Below are 25,842 nucleotides of genomic sequence, written 5' to 3' on the forward strand. Positions count from 1 at the left end.
GCAGCATGTAGGAGGACAGATTCATCAGACCAGGGAAACAGCTTTTATATGATGTCACATTTTATTGAGACCACATCAGAGAGGAGGAGGCAGAGAAGCAGCAGCTGTTCTCAGGGTGAAGGTGAGGAGCTGCTCTGATGGAGGAAGCAGAGGCTTCACTTCCTGCTCTGTGACCCGGCCTGGTACATGCAGAGGTCAGATTACTGCTGTGAATCCTGCACACACTACACTTCAGAGGACTTTCAACAGCTCACACTAATAAACCTGTGTTTCCATAAATAAAACATATAGATGATCAATAAATATTCTTCCTGTTGTGCAGGATCTCTGGGCCTTCTGAGGGCCAGGAGCCCAGGTTTGTCCCCCACTACAGCATGACACAGGTGGGGGAGGGCTTGGCTCTAAGCATGCTCATGAGGTTGAACTGGCCAGGGCTGAAGTCTTGAGGGTCGGAGGCGGAGCTGTGCTGTCCATCCCGGTTCTTCTCCCTGGAGGTCACGCGGTACTGCGCCTTTACGTTCCTCAGAGGGTTGTAGTCCGGACTGACGTGGTCCGGGCAGCGGAACTGTGCCTTGATGACATAGCCCTGCTGAGACAGCGCCACGAAGCCGCTCCCGGAGGTCACCATCCGGACGACGGGCGAGTAAACGTACTGAACGTAGAGCAGGTTCCCTGACAGGAAGACACAGAGAGAACGGACAAACTGTTCATGCTTCTCGGGTAGCATGCTCCTAGACAGAAAGCGATGTTCATACCTGATGGCACGTCCCAGACTTTGACAGTCCTGTCCTGAGATCCTGTGAAGACGAACTGGTCACTTTCTGAGAACGCAGCCGAGAGAACGCCCTCGAAGAAGAAACCCTGAGCGTGAGGAAAGAGTCAGAGTGAGGACCTGAGCAGACCGGAGCAGCGCCTTCTACATACAGCACAGCGGGACCTTGTACTCCATGGTGTGGTCCAGGCTCAGCGGGTCCAGGGCCCACAGCCGCTGCACGGCGTCCTCGGAGCCCACCAGAGCGTGCGTCCCTGAGTTACTGGCTGTCACACAGGTCACTCTGCTGCGGTGAGGCTCCAGGTCAGAGCTGCCGCCCCCCCTGAAGTCGTGCAGCTTCACCTCGCCGCAGCTGGTCCCATACAGCAGCCAGCAGTCCTTCACCAGGGCCATGGAGGACAGCGGCGCGTGCAAGAGGGACAACGAGAATCTCTCCAGGGGCCCGTCCACCATGGGAAAGCTGTCCCTGGAGGTGATCTCGTACAGACACACAGAGTCCTCGTAGGCCACTGCCAGGTGCTTCTCCTGCGAGCTGACGGCCAGGCACAGCACCCTGCACAGGCTCTCAGGAGGCGGGATGCAGAGCGTCTCCAGCGGCAGCGCTAATGGGTAAATGAGGACGGTCCCGCTGGTCAAACCACAGAGCAGCAAACGCTTGCGCTGAGACACTTCCAGACAGCTGACCTCCGCCGAGACGTCCAGGCGCTCTGAGGGAAAGCCTGCAGACGAGGCTGCCGTTAGCCAGTGGCAGCTTTAGCTTTCACCGCCTCATCATTACTCAGCTCTGCTCTGTTACAGTTAACATCCACAGAGGGACAATTTGGAATTCTAAATTTACCAAATGCAACATCACCAGTAGATGGCGCTACACCCCACACCCCGGGCCTTCAGGCCGACAGCAGGTCTGGTGTCCTCCACACACACAGTGGAGGACACCAGTGTGTGTGTGTGTCTGCAGGCAGAGTGTGTGTGTGTGTGTCTGCAGGCAGAGTGTGTGTGTGTCTGCAGGCAGAGTGTGTGTGTGTGTCTGCAGGCAGAGTGTGTGTGTGTCTGCAGGGAGAGTGTGTGTGTGTGTCTGCAGGCAGAGTGTGTGTGTGTGTGTCTGCAGGCAGAGTGTGTGTGTGTCTGCAGGGAGTGTGTGTGTGTGTGTCTGCAGGCAGAGTGTGTGTGTGTGTGTGTCTGCAGGGAGAGTGTGTGTGTGTGTGTCTGCAGGGAGAGTGTGTGTGTGTGTCTGCAGGCAGTGTGTGTGTGTGTGTCTGCAGGCAGTGTGTGTGTGTGTGTGTCTGCAGGCAGAGTGTGTGTGTGTGTGTCTGCAGGGAGAGTGTGTGTGTGTGTGTCTGCAGGGAGAGTGTGTGTGTGTGTGTCTGCAGGCAGAGTGTGTGTGTGTCTGCAGGCAGAGTGTGTGTGTGTCTGCAGGCAGAGTGTGTGTGTGTCTGCAGGCAGAGTGTGTGTGTGTCTGCAGGCAGAGTGTGTGTGTGTGTCTGCAGGCAGAGTGTGTGTGTGTCTGCAGGCAGAGTGTGTGTGTGTGTGTGTGTGTGTGTCTGCAGGGAGAGTGTGTGTGTGTCTGCAGGCAGTGTGTGTGTGTGTGTGTCTGCAGGCAGAGTGTGTGTATGTGTGTGTGTGTGTCTGCAGGGAGAGTGTGTGTGTGTCTGCAGGCAGAGTGTGTTTAGAATCACTCAGGTGTTCAGACAGAGATCAGCTGCAGGAAGCTGCAGGTCAGACAGAGACTCTGAGTGTTGGTCATGTGACTGCTGCTCACAGTGACTCCATCATGGCGTCCTGCTGAGGGGGACAGGACTTTATGTTTGTGCTGGACTGACCTGTGAGACTGTTCCAGCTGGTGACTTCTGTCTGACTCTGATGGCGCACGAAGAAAACCCAGTCATGATCTTTGGTGAGAGCAACGTGGGCGGAGCCAGCCGGGATGTGGGAGATGGGTCTGTGTTGAGTGTCGTATTTCAGGTTCCACATGTGGATGGAGGACGTAGCAGTCGAGGCAGAGATCAGGAAGCTGTCGTATAGAAGCATGGCGCCAACGGGAGCGTCGGAACCACACAAAGTGTCCAACAAGGCGCCCGTCGTCACCGACCAGATCTGAGCACAGGAAACACAGAGAGGACACTTCCTCTTTCCTTTTCACAATAAAGCTGCAAAGATGTTAAAATATCAGTTTTCATGCAGTTCGTTGATGCTACAGCAGCTTCACAGCTGCCTGGATGCTTTCTGTTGTTTCAGGCTTTTACTTTGAAACAGCACCGAATATTCTGAATCTGATCTGTTCTTCAGGAACACACTCTAATGCTAATGGGACTCTAATTCAGCCTCCAAGCAGTTAGCTTAGCATTTCTTAGCACGTGGTTAGCAGTGTGTGGGTGTTCCTGCTCGGGGTCTCACTCGTATGAGCTGGTCAGCAGCTCCGGAGGCCAGCAGCCGGCCGTCTGAGGACACGCAGGCAGACAGGACGGTGTCATCGTGATGGAGGTCCAGGAATCTGTCCACGGTGTTTCTGAGGACGTTGAAGAGGCTGACGGTCTCCTCGGTGCCTGCACAGGACACGGGTCAGAGGTTTACATCACAGAACAGGCTGGCTTCCTGTCGTGGGTCTACAGTCGTACCTGCCAGCAGGATTTTTTCATCCTCAGTGACCGACAGGAAAGACGGAAGCAGAGGAAACCCGACTGCTGTGTGTTTACCTGAACTGGAGATCTGCAGACAGGAGGAGACAGTAACTGGATTAACAAACGCAGCATCATATCTTTAGATGTTTTTATATTAAACATGAAGCTGCAGCTCCACCTGATGGAGGAATCCCTGTTTGGACACCACCAACACTTTCCCATGTTTCTGCAGCGTCACAGAGATCACAGGAATCAGACGCCTCACCGAGCTGTCCTGAGACGTCACCGTCTGCACGCCCTGAACAGGATGAGAGACTCTGAGGAGGCCAGAGTCCGTCAGAGAGACCACAGACTCACCCAGAACCCCCAGGACCTGCGAGGCCTCGTCCTCGCTGCTGCTGAGGCGGAGCTCCGCTCCGTCCAGCTGCCACACCTTCAGCTGCAGCAACAGGAAGAACATCTTTACCCAGACCGACCAGGAAGTCACAGGTCAACTGATAAACAGACACGTGTGGAAGGCGGGACATCAGCAGGCGCACCTGTGTCTGGCTGTAGACAAAGAGCAGCTGCTCAGACAGGTGGAGGTGCACTGACGAAGGGGTGGAGTCCGCAGGCACCGCCTCCTCTATGCAGAGCAGCTGCTGGCCATTCATCAGGCTCCACCTCCTCAGAGAGCCGTCGGCAGCCAGTGAGAGGCAGTGGGCTGAGCTGTCAATCACTTTGACAGACAGGATGGCAGCTGCACGAGGCATAAATGACATCATTATGATGATGGCGGCGATGGTTATTATCGGTGGAGATATTGGTTCCAAACCCCGCCCACTCTGACCTGTGTGGCCCAGCAGGGTGTGGATGAGCTGTCTGTCAGTGAGGCTCCACACAGCCACCGCGCCGTTATCTGAACCGGCAACCAGGAGTTTCACCACCCTGCTGATGTCCACACAGGTGACGCCTGAGAACACGAGCACAGGTGACAAGAACCATTCGATCAATCAACCATTCAATCAATACATAATCAATCCCTCAGTCCCACCTCCCTGCGGAGCCATCAGTGTGTGTTGCAGCGCCCCCCCTGGTGGCCGAAGGAAGCTGCTCTTAGGGATGAGGATGGGCTCTGTGCACTCCTCCTGTAACCACTCCTCACACTGGCTGCACAGCCGGCCAATCACAGCAGGGAAGGCAGCGGCCAGAGAGAAGAGGCGGGCCAGCAGCTCCGTGTAGAACAGAGACACGTCTGCGTGAGAAGGACAGCGGTCATTCTGTGAAGCTCTGAGCACGTGGCCGTGATGCTGCTCACTGACCCATGTGACCATCCAGGAAGTCCAGGGTCGGTTTCATCAGGATCAGAGCATCGCGGATCAGTCCCGTCTCGGTACAGTCCATGTATCGGGTGCACTGGTCCAAGTCCTGGATCACGCTGGACACTCCGCACACTCTGCTCTTACAGTACAGCCACTCAGCACTGCCTGCAAACACACAGCAGACGTCACCCCCCCCTGCAGAGGACGCTTCTGACAGGAGAGCGGCGGCGGCGAGCAGTATGGAAACTTTCATCTTACCGATCACTTCCTGCTGTAGCTCCTCCCACAGGCCAGCATGCAGCAGGTGATAGGGCAGTTCATGGAGCTTCCTGATATTAGCCAATCCTGGAGCGAACCACAGGGGCTGGGGCGGGACCTTCGACAGCAGAGGACCAATCAAAACCACATGCATACAGGACTGACCCCTCATCTCTACTGAAGCCTGACTGATGGACAGATGACATCACAGACTGAGTAACTACTGAGGGTCTGAGCTTCTGATAATGATCCACTATCCTGATGGAAAACATCACTGATGCTCAGCTGTACCTTCCTGTCGGACAGCAGCAGCGTCAGACCCGGCAGAGATCCCGGCTTCAGTCTACCTGACCACCGACCCAGGAAGTATTCTGCCAGTATCCTGAAGCTCCGCCCCCGTCGCTGTGATGTCAGATAGCGAGCTGAGACCGCCTCATACAGACGCCTGAAAAGAAACATCCCAGGATTCCACTGTTACGCCTCAGATGGACAATATCAGAGGAACAACAGCTCTGACTGTACCAGGGCAACAGCTCTGACTAACAGGCTGTTGCCCAGGGCAACGGGCTGTTGCCCAGGGCAACGGGCTGTTACCAGGGCAACGGGCTGTTCTTTAGAAATATCTCAATGCCACAACTGCCCAACAAGAAATCAAAGACTCATCTTGTCATAACATGGCGGCTTCGCTGTCATAAGGATTGTTACAGCAAATCTTTCTGACATCTATATAACGCCTCTCTGTGCATAGATGACACTGACCGATTGTTGTAACTGACAGACTTTGCTAGGTTAGCTTTTCAACGTTTGATTTAATATGTAATATATATTTACATTTGATCGACTCATTTCCTGTCTAGATCAGATTATTTTTCCTCATTGATTCTTTGTCATTTGTTTGTGTTTTGTTTTGTTTACCGGTTGTTGAAGGCAATGGCCGTGACGCCACTGGTCCATCGCTCCTCCAGCTGGTCGTCCAGGTCCCTTCTGAGCCGAGACCAGAGGAGAGGAGGCAACCGGATCAATGAGGGGGTCGGAGGGAGGAAGTACCGGTACACCTCACTAACGATGTCATCGTCCAGGGACATGACATCACGAAGCTCCGCCTCTAGCAGGCCTTCCCTGTGGAGTCACAGTGATCAGTTGAGGATTGAGGATGGTTCAGACAAACATCAATATTTTCACAGACAGGCAGCTCATGTGATTTTTAGATTCATTAATGTTTTATTTTGGTCGTCGCCATTTAACCACCACCTCACCTTGCCAAAGCGATGTATCCCAAGGCCCCGCCCACCAGCTCCTTCCCATGTTTCTCCTCCAGCATCATGAATAGCTGTGACATCATTTCCTGTGCGGTGGCACCCAGGCGCAGCTCGGTCAGCGGGGTGAAGGAGGTCCAGCGCTTGGCGGCGGACAGGACCAGTTTGAGATGGAGAGGACAGCCGGTCTTCTCGAAGCTCTTCAGCACGGCGGCGTTTTGCTCGGGGGTCAACATTCTGTGAGATGCTCGCAGGTAAGACTCCATGATGTGCTCACCTTCATCACGGGACAATCGCTCCACCTCAAAGAAAGTCTCCACAGTGTCCAGCTTCAGCCGCATATTGGCGAAGGCCTCGCTGGTGGTGTCCATGGAGACCACCAGGTACACATTGGGTGGGATGTCAGCAGGCAGCCAGCGCAGTTTGTGAGCATGATTCTGGTCAGAGAGATGATCCAATGAGTCCAGGATGATGAGCAGGGTGTTCCCCTGCTGGGAAACCTCAGTGAGAATGTTCCTGAAAAATCGCAGCAGCTCCAGGTGGGTGCTGGTCGACAGCGGCGAGGGTGGAGCCAGACCACAAGCCAGACACACCTGAATGCAGATGCTGCGGAGGACGAGGTCGACGTCGGGCCTCTGAGGGTGACGAGCCGCTAGCAGCCGGACCACCACCACCGCCCCACCATCCAGAACACTCTGCATCTCCTGTGCCAGTTTGCAGAGCAGAGCCGTCTTCCCCATCCCAGCGGCGCCGTGGACTACTAGCGGGCGGTGGTGCACTTTGGTGGACTCCCACATAGCCAAGCACAGCTTACCCAGAAGACCTTCATGTCCATAGATCCCTTTGCAGAGCTCGGCACTCATGGAGGCCTGCTGCCTCACCTCTTCAACCACACCGTCTGACATGTCCTCTGTCCGTCCCTCAGTAGTCCCCCAGATCTTTCTCCGCCCCCCCTGCACCGATGAATCTACCACTGCTTCGATCCGGGTCTTCATCTGTGAGACGAACTCCTCGCAGATGCTGTCCAGGTACTGAGCGTGCTCTTTGCGCTGCGGGTCGAGGCCTCCTCTGGTGAGCTCCACACAGTGAAGGTTCAGGATCTTCTTCCACGCCGTGTAGAGCCGTGACTTCAGAGCAGCGAGGAGTCCCTGAGCCTCAGCATCCAGTCCATCCACTGCCGCCTCTTTGAACCTCGAAAGACGTTTGGGCCCCTCCTTCACCTTCTGCTTGGGAACTTCTCGGATGAAGAGCAGAGCAGATGATTCGCTGCCCCCCTTCCACAGACCCTGTTCTATCTCCCGCTCTGTGACTGTGGACAAGAAGACACTGAGTTAGCACCCTGAGACAGACGAGGACGAGCAGACTGAACATGGCCGCCTGATCACCTGATGTGAAGAAGAGCTGTTTCTGCTCGGCTGTGATTTCGCCAGCGGCCTCGGCTTCAGAGGCAGCAGAGCGTAGGAGTTTCAACAGCTGACTCTCTGTGAAGCGCCAGGAGAGGACGTTGTTGTTGTGCTGCTTCCCACTCTCAGGTTTGAGGTCGCTGTAGTAGGGGAAGTGAGCTGCGATTGGCTGAAGGACATATGTGGGAGGGACAGCATTGTTGTCCTTTAGGAACCACTGACTCAGCTGCTTGACGCCTTCAGCATTTTTGGAGAGTTTGGACAAAAGAACTTGAAACTGTTTCTCTGGGATGAGACGAGGAAGAGCGCGGTGTCCATACCGGTTTCCCCAGCAGAGCCTGCGGAACAACAACAAGACGAAGACGAAACAAAAGAGAAAATCCCCAGTTTAAGCTCACCTCTGCTCGGCTGTTTGGATTAAACCAGGATTAACATGAGAGTCAGTGTGACTCTCAGCAGGCTGAAGCACTCACGAGGAATGCTGGTCCAGCCGAGACCCTCGCACAGCGCTGGACCTCCTGCAGGGAGATTTCACAGGCCTCATGATCTCCAGACGGGACGTTTCGAATTCCCCAGCACAGATCCACAACCTGGACAGCAAGTGACACCACTGATCAGCCGGCCCGTACACCAGTTACATCACACTGAAGGTCACATGATCGGGTTTGTATGTTAGATCTGACCTCGAACACCAAGCCCAGGCTGCGACAGAAGGACAGGACTTCTGGGTACGCTCTCTCCAGCAGGGCTTTCCTCTCGCTGTTCATATCTGAGACAGTTCAACACGTTCACACCAACACACGTCTGATAACCACGGACTGTTTCTACGTTTCTCTACAAAGCTGCAAATATCAAAACAGAAATCCACCATGAGGCAGATTCATGTGCTTCCTTTAAGGTTGAGCCACCAGGGGTCTGATGGCACCGGTCTGACCTGTGAATGTGGAGCTGATGAACACCCGGATCATGCTGGACCTGGTCCTCGGCGCTCCATCCGCCTGTCCCCTCAGGATGTCCTCCATGCTGCTGCCTCCTCCTGCTGCTGCCGGACCATCCGCCATCGTGCTCAGCCTGACGCTGCTCTGCTGCTGCTGGGTCTGATGGTCCCTCTCTGAGCTGTGTCAGGCTCCCCGGTGAGGCTTCCCTCCATGGCGACCAGCCCTCCCAGCTGAGCTGCTGCCAGTGTTACTGTGTAAACTGGAACAAACACGCAGCTGATGAACTGTTTCTTTAACTGGTCTGAGTTAGACCCTGATACCAGCTGCTGGCCTGGAAGCTGAATTCAGCCGTGACATAGACCCTGAACCTTGAAGTCTTAAAGCCAAACCACACTTTTCCTTTTCTCCCCTCTGAGCTGTGATGCCTTCAAGAGAATCCACCTCTTATTATCAGCGCCTCACTTTGATGCTTTTTGCTTCACAGACGTCTTAAAAACACCGCTCCAGTCCTGAGGCGTCTCTGCTGACTGCTCCCTGAGCGCTGGGACTCGGGGCCCTCAGGGGCCGCCGCTCACAGCTGCAGTTCAGCACTAATTACACTGAAGAGGAGACACACAGTTACAACCCTGCAGCTGCTTCAGTGCCTGCACAGGGCGGCCATGTTTACAGCCTGCTGCTGTTTTCAGGGAGGGTCCTCTGGGGCCCGTTAGCAGAGTTACCTTCAGGCTGTTTTTAGAGGAGCTGCTGCTCTAAAAACATCTGACGTGTCTCCTTCAGTGACACGAGTCATGGCTGTCAGCACGTCCAGGGAGGGTCTCAGTCTCAGGGTTTTATATTCAGCAGCTGGAAGCAGGCCTCCCCACCTGTTGGAGCTCCCTGCAGCCGCCGGGCTGCTCCTCCAGCAGCTCCGTCACTTCTAACCGTGGAGGTGACTACAGGTGTGTATGTGGTGCACTCTAGTGTCCTCTAGTGCTTCGGTCACAACACAACAGATCAACTATACTTTTCTATAATAATATATGTGTTGATAATATATATAATGTAATGTATCCTTAACATCATCAGTACAAACTAGGAGAAGCTCTGAATCCTTTCTGCCCCTCAGTCGTGTCATCACAGTGTGGAGCCATGTTACAGGTCTTATGATTCATAATCAGGTCAGACTCAGCTCATCTTTATTGTGTGTATTGAACAGCTCTGTGACCTCACTGGGTGACAGCACATGATGAGAGCAGCCGACACAGAAATCACTCAGATCATTTTATTACAGCTCTTTTTTCCAGGCTGGAAACATTTGACAGTTTTCTAGAAAACCTCAGTCCGTCTGTGGAGCCGCCTGCTGTGATTGGTCAGCAGGGACACGGCGTGCTGCCGTCCAGCTCCACTGTTAGTCCTTTGCTCAGCAGGAACGCTTCCTGTTTGGGTTCCCGCCCGAGGAACTTCCTGAGCATTTCAGAGGCATCCTCAGAGCCGCCGGGCCGCAGGATGAACTTCCTGTAGTCCAGACCCACCTGCAGGACCAATCAGGAGACAGCCACTCAAAATCAGCCAGAGGACACTTAGAAAGTCTCCAAAGAAGACCAGGCTTACTCAGGCTCAGGTTACATTTCTGATGATTTGTTTAATGATGTTCAGGACTCAGACTGCCACACGTCCTCTGGACTGACCTTTGAGTTCATGATCCCCTCCTGTTTGAAACGAGCGTAGAACATGTCCATGGAGAACACCTCGCTCCACAGGTAACCGTAGTACTGAGCGTCGTAACCGCCAGCCAGGTGCCCGAAGGTCGCTGGCATGTTGGTGCCTGCAGACAGAAAAAGGTCAGAGGTCAGAGGTCATAGTGAAGGAGAAGGCTGGAGGACTGTGGGAGTGTTCAGTGTGTCTGTATCAGACCCGGTGAAGCTTGGATCCCCAGGACCTCCTGACAGAGGCGTCCATACTCCTCTGCAGGGTCCAGCCCGGTCCTGGTGTGCAGAGCCTGGTCCACTTTGGCCAGAACGATCTGCCTCAGGTTGAACAGGCCTGTGGGAGAGTCACAGGTGACGTGAACACAGACATGTGGCCGGCAGCCCTGCACTCATGCTGCCGCGGTACGCACCGGTGTTGGCGAGGCGGGACTTGATGAGTTTGTCGAGCAGCTCGTCGGGGATGGCGCTGCCGGTCTTGTAGTGTTTGGACATCCTCAGCAGAGGCTCCTTCTCCCACACCCAATTCTCCAACATCTGAGATGGCGCCTCCACAAAGTCCCGTTCCACATGCGTGCCGCTGAACATGGCATAGTCCGCCTACACACACACACACACACACACACAGACTCAGAGACAGCGACACACGTGTGAGACGATGAAGGCATGCGTGACACACAGAGCTGACCTCGGCACAGAGTTGGTGCATGACGTGGCCGAACTCGTGGAAGTACGTCTCCACCTCGTCGTGCTGCAGCAGTGAGGGGGCGTCGGCCGTGGGCTTGCTGAAGTTGGCCACCATGGCCGCCACAGACATCTGCCGCGTGCCGTCCGGCAGCAGACAGCCGGGCTGCAGGCCGAAGCAGGCGGCGTGGCCGTACTTCCCCTCCCTGCACAGAAGCACCACACAGCCTCAGCGCTGCTGTCATTGATCCAAATGTTCACTATTGGAGAAATCAGTTTGTGATGGGGGTCCTTACCGGGGGTGGAGGTCCAGGTAGAACTGTCCGACCACCTGACCGCTGCTGCGGTCCTTCACACAGTACAGAGTGACGTCAGGGTGCCAGACAGCAGCTCCATCCACCAGCTCGAAGGACAGACCCAGCAGCTCCTGGTAGATGTCCAACAGACCCTGAGTCACCACCTCCATTGGAAAATACTCCTTCAACAGGTTCTGATCCACCGCGTACTGAGTCTCCTCCACCTGACAGGAGGAGGAGGAGGGTGGAGAGATGAGAAGAAAGTGAGGGAGGAAGAGGAGAAGCAGTGAGGAGACAAGGATGTAAGGAAACATCACAGGCAGCACCACCCATCCACGTCTAATGATCTTTGTCACAAAGCGTCACTGAGACGTCCCACTCTTACCTGGGTCATGAAGTAGCGTGTGTCCCAGGCGTGCAGCTCCTGGTCAAACATCAGGCCTCTCTTCTGACACTCCTGTTCCTTCAGCTTGAGGATGACTGCTCGCTCTTCATCACCCAGAGGCTTCAGCTTTCGAGCCAGCTCCTCTGAAGGAGCAGACAGAGCAGGGAGTCAGGACACGCATCAGCCTGTGATCACCTCTGCACGAGGACCCAGGCCTGATTCCCGGGTCAGAGGTTGCGAGGACAGTTCGTGGTTCTGCAGGACTCACCCAGAAAGCCGGCCACCTTCTTCGCAGATTTGGCCATGTTCATCTCCAGGACGAAGTCAGCGTGAGTGCTGAAGCCGAGCAGAGAGCTTTTCTGGGCGCGCAGCCGCACCAGCTCCTTCAGGATCGTGGAGTTCTCCTGCAAACACACATCACCAACGGTTTCTCTTCACATAACTTATGTCGCAGTGGACACGCCGACTGATCATGTGACAGGGAGGACAAACAGCTGTCTGCTTGTGTTCCTGACATGTTCTTTAAACATGGTTCATGCATATGTAAACAGCACTGATCATTGATGTGGGACAGCCGTCCTCTCCGTGGCCTGACCTCCTGGCAGCGAGAGTTGAAGGCCTCCTCCAGCTTCCTGCGGGTTTCTGGGACGAAGCATTTCTTCATGGTGGGGAAGTAATGGGGATACTTCAGGGTGACCTTCAGCTTGTCTCCGTCCTTCTCCAGAGAGCTTAGGAAGTCCTCGGGGAGGCCGCCTGAAACAGTTCCACTGCTTAGTACACAGACAGACCAACCAGGTCCAGACACAGTGCGAGCCCCTCTGAGAGCAGGACTTACCCAGCTGGTCTCTGGTGAAGGACAGGCAGGTGGTGTCCTCGTTCAGGTTCTTGTTAAAGTCGATGCACAGGTTGCTCAGCCTCTTCTTAATAGTCTTGATCTCCTGTTAAGAGGGGGTGATGGAGGACTGTCAGACTCTCACAGGAGCAGCTGAGCGTCATTCGGGTGAAGCCACGTTACCTCTTGTGTCTCTTTGGGCAGGTGGAGGCCGTTCCTCTTCCCCAGTTTGATTAGGCGCTCCATGTAGCGCTTCGACTCAGCAGAGAGACTCTGGGCGTCGACCTTCTTCTGCAGACGAGACAAAAACTCTCCAGTGCCAACCGGGAACACAGTAACTGAGATGTTAATGGCGCCATCAGCTCACCTCGAGGGCCACGATCCTCTGGTAGACGTCCTCCCTCATGCTCATCTCCACATCAAACTCGGACAGGCGTTTGTCGGCCTCGGTGCTCGCCGCTCTGACCTCCTTACAAGGAGACACGTGCTGCGGGAAGTCCAGCATGTTCCTCTGGACTGAAACAGGGGCGGAGTCAGGGGAGGGCGGGGCATATTAAAGTGGGCGGGGTCGGACATCACCAGGAACAAAACATGGGAGGTAGGGTTATTCTGATCAAACCCACAGCGGCTTGTTGTTGTTTCAAACACTTCAAGTTTTCTGAAACTTTGCTTCATTTCATTGTGTAACTGACATGTTTCAGTCATCAGTCCTGTGACGATGTTATAGAAGTTAGAGGGTGTTTTCAGTGGACAGATCAGTGTGTGTGTGTGTTTTCAGTGGACAGATCAGTGTGTGTGTGTGTACACACTAATAAACAATCCTGCATCTCTATTGTGGCAGCAGCTGGTTCAGCTTTCCTACAAACTGCTGATCAATCTGTACGAGAACAAACTGCTGACTCAGAGCTGCACTGCTGCTCACAGAGCCGCTGACCGCTGTGTACACACACACACACACACACTCTGATCTGTCCACTGTACACACACACACTCTGATCTGTCCACTGTACACACACACACACACACACTCTGATCTGTCCACTGTACACACACACACACACTCTGATCTGTCCACTGTGCACACACACATACACTGATCTGTCCACTGCACACACACACACTGATCTGTCCACTGTACACACACACACACTGATCTGTCCACTGTACACACACACACACACTCTGATCAGTCCACTGTACAGACACACACACTCTGATCAGTCCACTGTACACACACACACACTGATCTGTCCACTGTACACACACACACACTCTGATCTGTCCACTGTACACACACACACACACTCTGATCAGTCCACTGTACAGACACACACACACTGATCTGTCCACTGTACACACACACACACTCTGATCTGTCCACTGTACACACACACACACACACACTGATCTGTCCACTACACACACACACTCTCTGATCTGTCCACTGTACACACACACACTACCTTTCAGTTTCACAAGTGTGCTTGTTTTAGTTTCTGAAATCTAAAACAAAATCTCATTGATTCAAAACTTTGATGTAGTTTGTATTAGTTCAGTTGATGTGATTTGAACTAACCAGACACCTGACTGTTTTCAAACAGCTCCGTCCTTCTCCTTCTTCTGAACAGTGGCATGTTTAATCAGTCTGGAGCTGCCTCTGCTGGAGTTACACTTCATTTTTGTGTGATGACTGATGAGCACCACCTGCTTTCTTTTTAAATTCTGCTGCAGATTTTGAACACTGCTACAGCTGACTGACCTGTGTACTCCACCTCCACGTCAGCGAGGGCCTTCAGAGTGTTGTCGGTGGTCAGGCTGTCCAGGTCCAGCGCTCCGATGTGGTCGTACACTTTCTTGGTGTTGGCGATGAGCTCGTCCGAGAGCTGCAGGATCTGCTCAGGACTCAGGTCCCAGCGCAGCCGGTTCTCCGAGCAGACTGGCACCGGGCTGCCAAACACCACCTCGCCTGAGACGGTGGGACACAGAGGGACAGATGAGGACATTACAGGACAGAGGAGGATACTCTGAGCCAGGGGACAGTATGATTATTACACACGATGAGGACGTCACAGGATAAAAGTGTTGTGGTTGTTTTTAAACATACCAGATCAGTTCTGAATCGACTGATTATCAGAAACATACAGCTGCAGGAAGGACTCTGTGAATTCAAACTGTTCTCATGGAGAAAATGTGGAACAGACACATTTACACTGGGGCACAGAGACAAAGAATGTTTCTGCTCACACACACAATTATAGGCCAACACACACAGACACACACACAGGTAAAGGACGTGATGGCTGCTGTTTGTGGGGGGACCACCAGAAGAGGTGCGGGATGTGATCATCCCGGCGGAGCCACCTCTCTCCTCCGTGCTTCCCTCAGACCTGTTAATCCGTCTGTAATCCAGGCTGCAGGTCTGAGACTCTGCGGCTACAGCACAGCGCGGATCCGTCCACAGTGAGCTAGCTCAGTGATGAGCAGTGAGTAGCTAACAGCTACAACAACACGGAGCCAAAACGACCCCAAAGCTCAGTCAGACGACACGCGGAGTCCCCACAGCAGCTCACCTGCTCTGATATTTGATCTTAGGTATATTATGTTATGTTCGTTCTGGGGTCAAAGTGTTAGCACGCGGCGCCGCAGGCAGCTAGCTCGGTCACCGTCAGCTCCAGCAGGCTGCGCGGGGAAAGCTAACGAGCTGTGAGGGCTCGGAGGCCCCGCGCGGACCACCCCACGTCCCCCCACAGCCGGCACTCACCTGTCGGCCCCATGGTTCTCAGCTTGGATGAAGGTTGGTTAGATCCGTGCGGGAACTGACGGGAGGCTCTGCGAGTCAGGCTTAAAATGAGGAACCACACTTCCGCTCTGACCTTTCGAAATAAAATGCCTCCCGACAATTTAAATTTAGCTTACTGTACTAAAATCTGTCATTTCTTTTGAACAGATGTGATATATGATGCTAAATATGATTAGATGTTTTAGATTCAGTGGTTTCTTACTATAGTTTGAGTTTATTGGTTGCTGTGTAACACACATACATGAATCTACTCTTTTTTATATTTTTACAGGCCTTGTTTTTATTGTATAGTGCCTGATATATTCACATATAATTCATATGTATATACATAAGGATTTACGGATCATAGCAGAAGTACTGGACAAAGTTTAATGGCTCTTTATTAAGCGCTTCACTTCGTCTTCTGTTAGTCTTTTATTGTGAAGACGGGTCTTCCATACTTCCGGTGTTGTACAGCGCGTGCTGCTCACTTGACGCCGGAAGCCCTAAACATTACACCGGCGCTTTAGCATGACGTCATAGCTCCGCGACAGGCTTATAAACTAGCTGAATGACGGTTTCCCGAAAGAGCGGAGCTAACGTCAACTCTTCGTTACCGGGTTAATCCGCATCTGAAGTACGGAGACATCAGGTAGAACCGAACTGTTACTAGGTTAACTGTTAGATGCGACCGCAGCAGGCCTTTATTAACTACAGCGCCGCTGTGGTCCGAGTTATGAGCAGCTAGCCTGTTAACCGTTAGCATCGTGTCGTTGTGCTTTGGCTAACACGTCACGAGAGGCTCCTTCCAAACTCAACATGGCCTAAACTCTGACTGGAGCAGTAACGGTGTCATTGAGTAGTGTGTGTGTGTGTGTGTGTGTGTGTGTGTGTGTGTGTGTGTGTGTGTGTGTGTGTGTGTGTGTCTGTGAGTGTGTGTGTGTGTCTGTGTCTGTGTGTGTCTCTGTGTGTGTCTCTCTGTGTGTGTGTGTGTGTCTCTCTCTGTGTGTGTGTGTGTGTGTGTCTCTGTGTCTGTGTGTGTGTCTCTCTGTGTGTGTGTGTGTGTGTGTGTCTCTCTGTGTGTGTGTCTCTCTGTGTGTGTGTGTGTGTGTGTGTGTGTCTCTGTGTCTGTGTGTGTGTCTCTGTGTGCGTGTGTGTGTCTCTCTGTGTGTGTGTGTGTGTGTGTGTCTCTGTGTCTGTGTGTGTGTCTCTGTGTCTGTGTGTGTGTCTCTGTGTGTGTGTGTCTCTCTGTGTGTGTCTCTCTGTGTGTGTCTCTCTGTGTGTGCGCGCGCTTCAAGGAGCACTCTGTTCCATCATTTGCTGCTTTGATCACCGTCACGTGCTCGTACAGTGGGACCGGAAATGAGCGCTGCTTATGTTGCGTTCACTTTGAATGAGGTGTCGTTTTTCAGGGCTCGCTCGTATCGTCCAGTGAACGCTTTGCGCAGAGCAGCCGTAAAGTTCGTGAAGTCTTCGTGAGCCTACTTCGCGGCGGCATGTTGTTATGCTAAGCGTGCTTGCAGGTTTAGCTGAACAGGCTAACTTGGGTTCCGTGAGCTGCTCAGGATGTTTGAGGATGTCTCCGCGTCTCACGGCTGAAATAACCCCTGCCTGTGACCGCAGGTGTCTCTGTCCGTGAGCACACAGAGGGCTGAGCCTCCATCACCATGACGGACAACAAGCGTCTCGCCTTCTCCATCATCCAGTTCCTGCACGACCAGCTGCAGTCTGGGAGTCTGTCCTCAGGCGCTCAGGAGAGTCTGGAAGGTGAGTCCTCCGTCCCTGCCTCCTGAACTCACAGCTGCAGTCTGCAGGACAGACTTCATCCTTCTATCGGCGAATAATAAGCAATGGCCTCTATTCAGTCTAAAAATCATTTCACACTCTTTAAGAAGTTATCGGACGAAATCAAGCAGCTAAGAGAGAGTCCGTGCACACACGTCTGACTGCAGTGCTCTGCTGTGTTGTCCTTCAGTTGCTGTTCAGTGTTTGGAGACAGCGTTTGAGGTGTCCACCGACGATCAGAGTCTTTCCGTCCCCATGACATTACCAGAGATTTTTGACTCTGCCACAGCCAAGGTATCTCAGAGAGCCATCAGGCTGTGTGTGTGTCTGTGTGTGTCTCATGTGTTGTTCTGACTCTGTGTGTGTGTGTGTCTCTGTGTGTCTGTCTCATGTGTTGTTCTGACTGTGTGTGTGTGTGTCTGTGTGTGTCTCATGTGTTGTTCTGACTCTGTGTGTGTATGTGTCTCTTGTGTTGTTCTGACTCTGTGTGTGTGTCTGTGTGTGTGTCTGTGTGTGTGTGTGTCTCATGTGTTGTTCTGACTCTGTGTGTGTGTCTGTGTGTGTGTGTGTGTCTCATGTGTTGTTCTGACTCTGTGTGTGTGTCTGTGTGTCTCATGTGTTGTTCTGACTCTCTGTGTGTGTCTGTGTGTGTCTGTGTCTCATGTGTTGTTCTGACTCTGTGTGTGTGTCTGTGTGTGTCTGTGTGTTGTTCTGACTCTGTGTCTGTGTGTGTCTGTGTGTTGTTCTGACTGTGTGTTTCTGTGCCACAGTTTCCAGCTCCGTCACAGGTCAGTGCTGACTCCACCCCGAGCTCTCCGACTGAGGAGCAGCGAGCCGAGGCTGAGAGACTGAAGAACGATGGTGAGTATGAAGGTGTTGAAGACGTCCGCCCAGCAGCTCTGCAGCCTTCAGTGACAGAACGTCCGAGGCTCAGGCAGAGTGCAGAGAGAGCCTCGGCTCCTAACAGAATGAAACCAGGAGCTGAAGGTCCTCAGACCTGCAGCAGCTCGTCGTCACACTGATCACAGAAACACACTGACACACAGAAACACACTGACACACAGAAACACACTGACACACAGAAACACACTGATCACAGAAACACACTGACACACAGAAACACACTGACACACAGAAACACACTGACACACAGAAACACACTGACACACAGAAACACAGAAACACACTGACACACAGAAACACACTGACACACAGAAACACACTGATACACAGAAACACACTGACACACAGAAACACACAGAAACACACTGATCACACAGAAACACACTGATCACACAGAAACACACTGACACACAGAAACACACTGACACACAGAAACACACTGATCACACAGAAACACACTGACACACAGAAACACACTGACACACAGAAACACACTGACACACAGAAACACACTGACACACAGAAACACACAGAAACACACTGACACACAGAAACACACTGACACACAGAAACACACAGAAACACACTGACACACAGAAACACACTGACACACAGAAACACACTGCTCACACAGAAACACACTGACACACAGAAACACACTGACACACAGAAACACACTGACACACAGAAACACACTGACACACAGAAACACACTGACACACAGAAACACACTGATCACAGAAACACACTGACACACAGAAACACACTGACACACAGAAACACACTGACACACAGAAACACACTGACACACAGAAACACACTGACACACAGAAACACACTGACACACAGAAACACACTGACACACAGAAACACACTGACACACAGAAACACACTGATCACACAGAAACACACTGATCACACAGAAACACACTGACACACAGAAACACACAGAAACACACTGATCACACAGAAACACACTGACACACAGAAACACACTGACACACAGAAACACACTGACACACAGAAACACACTGACACACAGAAACACACTGACACACAGAAACACACTGACACACAGAAACACACTGACACACAGAAACACACAGAAACACACTGACCATGACACACAGAAACACACAGAAACACACTGACACACAGAAACACACTGACACACAGAAACACACAGAAACACACTGACACACAGAAACACACTGACACACAGAAACACACTGACACACAGAAACACACAGAAACACACTGACACACAGAAACACACTGACACACAGAAACACACTGACACACAGAAACACACTGACACACAGAAACACACTGACACACAGAAACACACTGACACACAGAAACACACTGACACAGACATGCAGGAAGTGAGGAGCTCACGTCAGCTGTTGTCTTCCTGCAGGAAACGACCAGATGAAAGTGGAAAACTTTGCAGCTGCTGTGGAGTTTTACTCGAAGGCCATCGCCATCAACCCTCACAACGCCGTCTACTACTGCAACAGGTCGGTGCTGTCAGGAGTCAGGGAGCTCCTCCCCTCCGTCTCCTTGGTTCTGCAGCAGCCCTCTGTCAGCCCTCTGTCAGCCCCTCTGTCAGCCCTCTGTCAGCCCTCTGTCAGCCCCTCTGTCAGCCCTCTGTCAGCCCCTCTGTCAGCCCTCTGTCAGCCCCTCTGTCAGCCCCTCTGTCAGCCCCTCTGTCAGCCCCTCTGTCAGCCCCTCTGTCAGCCCCTCTGTCAGCCCCTCTGTCAGCCCCTCTGTCAGCCCTCTGCTGCTCCAGTGTTTGAAGCTTCAGTATTTTTCAGGGTGCAGTGTGTACAGGTCCCAACAGAGCTGCTGTGTGTGTGTCCAGGGCTGCAGCCTACAGTAAACTGGGGAACTACGCTGGAGCCGTGCAGGACTGTGAACAGGCCATCAGCATCGACCCGAACTACAGCAAAGCCTACGGACGGATGGGGTGAGGCCCGAGTTTGGATCAGATCATTATGTGTGCATGAAAACATGGAGGACACCTTCCTGCTGCTAATGAACACGGTGTGGCTGAATACATCAGCTGTTTAACACACACACACAGACAGACAGACAGACACACACACACACACACACACGCTGCTGACGCCGTGCTGCTCTGTGGCTCCTGTGGTCCTGTCAGATGTGACCTGTTAGAAGTAACGTCCGCCACACTCAAAAATTCTTCACTATAATCTGACTTCAGCAGCTAATAGAAGCTTTGCCCTAGAGCACCTTCATACAGCAGCAGCTCTGCAGAGAGCAGGAGCAGCTCATTGATCAGGGCATCACAGAGGCGTCGGGTTCAGAGGATCGGAGTTAAAGGTCGGGGAGGAGGTTTTAAAACTCAGTGAGAGTCAGCCAGGTTTAAAGTAAACACACGCTCACGTTCTCTCGGAGCTCACCCTGAAGCCACGCCTCCAACCAGGCTGTGACTTCGGCCATCATGCACGTCCCTCTCTGTGCACAGAGCAGGAAGAGAGAGACAACCAGCCAATACTCCTACAGGGTCCACCCGGAGGACTGATGATGTTTTTATGTTTTATAGCTTCAGATGATTCATATTCTTCGTTTTAAAGAGAAACTGCCGAACTAATCGGTTGCTATCGGATTGTAAAGAGAAGTTACACTAATTTAACACAAAGTGCATCAGAATGAAACCTCCTCCCTGACCTTTAAGGTGTGTCTGTGTGTGTGTGTGTCTGTGTCTGTGTGTGTCTCTGTGTGTGTGACTGTGTGTGTGTGTGTCTGTCTGTGTGTCTGTGTCTGTGTGTGTGTGTGTGTGTGTGTGACTGTGTGTGTGTGTGACTGTGTGTGTGTGTGTCTGTGTGTGTGTGTGTGTCTGTGTGTGTGTGTCTGTGTGTGTGTCTGTGTGTGTGTGTGTCTGTGTGTGTGTGTGTGTCTGTGTGTGTGTGTGTCTGTGTGTGTGTGTGTCTGTGTGTGTGTCTGTGTGTGTGTGTGTGTGTCTGTGTGTGTCTGTGTGTGTGTGTGTCTGTGTGTGTCTGTGTGTGTCTGTGTCTGTGTGTGTTCCAGTTTGGCTCTGGCCAGCCTCAACAAACACACAGAAGCAGCCAGTTACTACAAGAAAGCTCTAGAACTGGACCCTGACAACGACACCTACAAAACAAACCTGAAGATCGCAGAAGAGAAGATGGAGACGTCCAGCCCGGTGAGGACGGACACCACTGTGTGTGTGTGTGTCCAGTGAGTGTGTGTTTACATGAATGTGCTCTCTCAGACTGCAGGGATGGGTGGAGTCGACCTGGCTGGCCTGCTCAGTAACCCTGGCTTCATGAACATGGTAAGATCACGTGCACCGACTCGACATCAGAGACAGAGACTGTTGGTGTTTGTACAGTGAGGGACGGATACACGTCCTCCTCTTTGACTCCTCCGTCTCTCTGCAGGCGTCCAGTCTGATGAACAACCCTCAGGTCCAGCAGCTGTAAGTCCGTCTCTCAGCTGTTCCTCCTTCTTCTCCACTTCCTCAGAGTTAATGTCCCGTGTTCTCCTCCCTGTCTCCCAGGATGTCCGGCATGATGTCCGGAGCGTACGGCGGGATGGGAGGAGGAGGAGTAGGAGGAGGAGCAGGAGTAGGTGTAGGAGCAACTGCAGGTTCAGGTGCCGGAGGAGGAGCAGGAGGAGGCGGCGCTGCCCCCGCCCCCGCCCCCGCAGCTGGGGATCTATCAGGACTGATCCAGGCGTGCGTACCTGTGCAGAGAGATCTGGGCTGCAGCACGGTGTTAATACTAACCTGTGTGTGTGTGTGTGTCTGTGTGTGTGTGTGTGTTGCAGAGGGCAGCAGTTCGCCCAGCAGATGCAGCAGCAGAACCCCGAACTCATTGAACAACTGAGGAGTCAGATCCGCAACCGAACACCCAGCGCTGGGAACGAGGAGCAGCCGTGACACTAATGTAAACACACACACACACACACAGACAGACACACACAGACACACACAGACAGACAGACAGACACACACAGACACACACACACACACACAGACAGACAGACACACACACACACACACACACACACAGACAGACAGACAGACACACACACACACAGACAGACACACACAGACACAGACAGACAGACAGACAGACAGACAGACACACACACACACACACACAGACAGACACACACAGACACACACAGATAGACAGACAGACAGACAGACACACACAGACAGACAGACACACACACACACAGACAGACAGACACACACACACACACACACAGACAGACACACACACACACACACACACAGACAGACACACACACACAGACAGACACACACACACACACAGACAGACAGACACACACACACACACACACACACACAGACAGACAGACACACACACACACACACACACACACACAGACAGACAGACACACACACACACACACACAGACAGACACACACACACAGACAGACACACACACACACACACACACAGACAGACAGACACACACAGACACACACTCTCCAACAGGAAGTCCTGTGGACAGCATGACAGCAGCTGCTGACCTTGTCCCTGTTTTCCAGATGGGCTGTGGTGTGAGGAGACACTGAATGCACCGTCTGACCTTTTTTCTTTCTGCGGATTGGAACGAAGGACTAACAGGAACTTTTGTTTTTCAATCTGAATAATTCCTGCTTGAAAAGAGACGCCCGACTTCAGGAGCCACGTCACCAAAAACTCCACCCCTTCCTGTGTGGTTTTTAGGATTCAAACACATTCATGTTAATAAACACGTCTAATAGGAAGATGGATCCAGATGTCAAACAGCTGCAGAAGCCTGAATGTTTTTTCCCTCTAAAAACTACACAGTACATTAATGTTGGTCCAGTGCCGTGTTCAGGGTGTGTGAGTGTGTGTGTGTGTCTGGGTTAAATCAGTGTGCATGAGCTGACTCCTCAGTCAGTGCAGCTGTGAGCAGCAGGGAGGCTGTTGGACCGCGCTTGAATTAAAAGCAGCATCTCAGCGTTTTACTTCCTGTCTGATCAATGATGTGTTCACTGACTCCAGCACAGTCGTAATTTACAGAGAGATGAGCTGTGGAGTGAATCCACCTGTGAGAGCTGTTCTGTTAGTGTGTCAGAAGTGTGTAAATAGATGCAGCCGTCAGCCCTGACCCTGTGACCTCCTGCTGACCCTGTGACCTCCTGCTGACCCTGTGACCTCCTGCTGGCCCTGACCCTGTGACCTCCTGCTGACCCTGACCCTGTGACCTCCTGCTGACCCTGACACCGTGACCTCCTGCTGTGACTGTGACCTTCTGCTGACCCTGACCGTGACCTCCTGCTGACCCTGACCCTGACCTCCTGCTGTGACTGTGACCTCCTGCTGGCCCTGACACTGTGACCTCCTGCTGTGACTGTGACCTGCTGACCCTGACACTGTGACCTCCTGCTGACGCTGACCCTGTGACCTCCTGCTGACCCTGTGACCTCCTGCTGACGCTGACCCTGTGACCTCCTGCTGACCCTGACCCTGTGACCTCCTGCTGACCCTGACACCGTGACCTCCTGCTGTGACTGTGACCTTCTGCTGACCCTGACCGTGACCTCCTGCTGACCCTGACCCTGACCTCCTGCTGTGACTGTGACCTCCTGCTGGCCCTGACACTGTGACCTCCTGCTGTGACTGTGACCTGCTGACCCTGACACTGTGACCTCCTGCTGACGCTGACCCTGTGACCTCCTGCTGACCCTGTGACCTCCTGCTGACGCTGACCCTGTGACCTCCTGCTGACCCTGACCCTGTGACCTCCTGCTGACGCTGACCCTGTGACCTCCTGCTGTGACTGTGACCTCCTGCTGACGCTGACCCTGTGACCTCCTGCTGACCCTGACCCTGTGACCTCCTGCTGGCCCTGACACTGTGACCTCCTGCTGGCCCTGACACTGTGACCTCCTGCTGACCCTGACCCTGTGACCTCCTGCTGACTCTGACCCTGTGACCTCCTGCTGTGACTGTGACCTCCTGCTGACCCTGACCTCCTGCTGGCCCTGACACTGTGACCTCCTGCTGACCCTGACCCTGTGACCTCCTGCTGTGACTGTGACCTCCTGCTGACCCTGACCCTGTGACCTCCTGCTGACCCTGACCCTGTGACCTCCTGCTGACCCTGACACTGACCTCCTGCTGACCCTGACACTGTGACCTCCTGCTGACCCTGTGACCTCCTGCCGACCCTGACCCTGTGACCTCCTGCTGTGACTGTGACCTCCTGCTGGCCCTGACACTGTGACCTCCTGCTGTGACTGTGACCTCCTGCTGGCCCTGACCCTGTGACCTCCTGCTGACCCTGACCCTGTGACCTCCTGCTGACCTTGTCTGTCAGAAGCAGCAGGAAGTCATTCAGCAGTCTGAGCTGCAGCCGCTCGTCTGCTGCTCAGCCCTCACCCGTATCAGGGCGTCCATGATGCTGCCACCTCTTTGCATATGTACTGATCCCTGCAGACTGAGCGGCACAGAGCGGCACTGCTTCCTGCTTCACTTGCTGATACCTCCACCCACTGGCAGCTGCCTGAAGACCAGATCGCCGTGGTTACATCATGTCCTGGTGCTCTTTAACCCAGACATTTACTGATGGGTAACACAGACGAGCTGTCTGACTACACCCAAATAAAATCTAGCTCCAGTCACTCCTGTGCGTTCAGTGCTGTGTGAGCGCCCTCTACAGGAGCAGACTGCTGAGTTAATGGTTATAACCACACTGTTGCTCACACGCTGCACTGCTCCCTGTGTCAAGTCTGAGGTCACTGCCAACCAAGGAAACCGGAGCAGCAGGGGGCCTGAAGGAGGAGGCCGCAGCAGAGCTGGGGCGCTGCTCCTCCGTGTGGAGGACTGAGCTGGTTCCTGCTGACCAGCAGGTGGGTCAGACTGACTGCAGATGGAGCTCTGTCGGCGTCTGTTTGATCATAGCCCGGATCTCTGGTCACATGGTTTCCTGGTTGACGGGGTGAAGGATCCCTCGCCTCTCCAGGTGAGTCTGATGTCTTCGCTCTGCCAGTCTGTCCTGTAGAGTGGAACTGAGTCAGTGTTTTGGATCGTTTCCTGTTACTCTACATGTGCTGTGAACACGTTCAGCACTCTGCACCTTCTACACGGACCAGGGGGCTTGAACCCCATGCCATGTTGTGATGCTGCAGGTCAGCCGTCCTGTGCTGGGTGGGTGAAGCACATCACTGCAGCTCCTCACCCACGTGTCACTCAGCTGACGTCATGTTGTGTGTGTGGTGTGTCTGAGTGTTCAGGAAGTGTGTGTGTTGTACTGTGCTGCGTGTGTAGAATCCACGTGACTGTGTACTGACGGGTTTCGGTAAAAGGTCGGTGACGTCATCAGGGCAGCTCCGGGAAAATTGGATGAATGTTTGGAGTAAAGATGGAGGGCGGAGAGGACGCGGGGGCGCGCACTGACCTGGTTCCGTGAACTTTCCTTTAGTTTGTTTTATAGAAAGACTTTTCTCTCCATTAGTTTGTGAGTAATGGAAGCCGGCAGCCCTACGCTCCCTGAACGCACCGCTGTGTCTGGGTCAGTGCGGCCAAAGCTGAGACGTTTACGGACCTGTTCAGGTTTGGTGGAACACACGTGGAAGTCCCTGGATGAGACACGGAGAGGACACGCGGAGTGTGAGTGGACACTGTTGTTTTAAATTCCATGATAGAAAGTACACACACACACACACACACACACACCAGGTGAGTGAAAGCTGCATGTTCTCTGACCTGTCAGGTATTCATGTTCATTCATGTGTTTAAAACATTATTGATGCAAAGTTCAGACCTCCTCAAACTACATGTTTAAACCAAGCGGCAGCCTCCGGGCTCAGACCTGAAGCCCATGCGGAAGTGTCAAAACTTGTAATTCACGCCGCAACCACTAGGGGCTGGCTCCAGCAGCGAGTCATTTCCC

The 25,842-nt window shown here is 53.1% G+C and overlaps 3 protein-coding genes across 4 annotated transcripts; 1 reads left to right on the plus strand and 2 right to left on the minus strand.

The window, feature by feature from the left end:
• Positions 1–145: 145 nt before the first annotated feature.
• On the minus strand, positions 146–8,669 carry LOC114434664 (NACHT domain- and WD repeat-containing protein 1). Its single transcript, XM_028403998.1, is given in 19 exon segments — positions 146–672; positions 756–861; positions 938–1,491; positions 2,593–2,866; positions 3,167–3,315; positions 3,388–3,478; positions 3,569–3,829; positions 3,930–4,129; positions 4,220–4,342; positions 4,424–4,624; positions 4,692–4,856; positions 4,950–5,067; positions 5,241–5,394; positions 5,865–6,068; positions 6,206–7,579; positions 7,581–7,947; positions 8,081–8,198; positions 8,292–8,377; positions 8,543–8,669. Coding segments are annotated over 19 exon segments (4,977 nt in total). The 3' UTR covers positions 146–367.
• Positions 8,670–9,793: 1,124 nt separating this feature from the next.
• On the minus strand, positions 9,794–15,290 carry thop1 (thimet oligopeptidase 1). The gene is made up of 14 exons (XM_028403195.1): positions 15,190–15,290; positions 14,188–14,394; positions 12,796–12,944; positions 12,612–12,719; positions 12,432–12,534; positions 12,192–12,349; positions 11,865–12,000; positions 11,597–11,739; positions 11,212–11,435; positions 10,920–11,121; positions 10,645–10,831; positions 10,440–10,568; positions 10,214–10,350; positions 9,794–10,057 (listed from the first exon to the last, which is right to left on the minus strand). Exons 1-14 carry the CDS (start codon positions 15,200–15,202, stop codon positions 9,896–9,898), a joined length of 2,058 nt encoding a protein of 685 aa, XP_028258996.1. The 5' UTR covers positions 15,203–15,290; the 3' UTR covers positions 9,794–9,895.
• A 435-nt stretch (positions 15,291–15,725) lies between these two features.
• sgta (small glutamine rich tetratricopeptide repeat co-chaperone alpha) lies at positions 15,726–22,706 on the plus strand. 2 transcript variants are annotated; one of them, XM_028404730.1, is made up of 12 exons: positions 15,726–15,859; positions 16,831–16,974; positions 17,183–17,286; positions 17,763–17,853; positions 19,316–19,415; positions 19,760–19,864; positions 20,950–21,085; positions 21,155–21,217; positions 21,324–21,361; positions 21,443–21,619; positions 21,712–21,830; positions 22,466–22,706. In XM_028404730.1, the coding sequence occupies exons 2-11, from the start codon at positions 16,875–16,877 to the stop codon at positions 21,821–21,823; spliced, it is 1,026 nt and encodes a 341-aa protein (XP_028260531.1). In that variant the 5' UTR covers positions 15,726–15,859; positions 16,831–16,874; the 3' UTR covers positions 21,824–21,830; positions 22,466–22,706. The 2 variants fall into 2 exon arrangements, with proteins under 2 accessions (XP_028260531.1, XP_028260532.1); XM_028404731.1 differs by having other exon boundaries at positions 15,744–15,844.
• The last annotated feature ends 3,136 nt before the right edge of the window (positions 22,707–25,842 follow it).

This window comes from Parambassis ranga, chromosome 4 (genome assembly GCF_900634625.1).
Source record: "Parambassis ranga chromosome 4, fParRan2.1, whole genome shotgun sequence".
Taxonomy (NCBI): domain Eukaryota; kingdom Metazoa; phylum Chordata; class Actinopteri; family Ambassidae; genus Parambassis; species Parambassis ranga.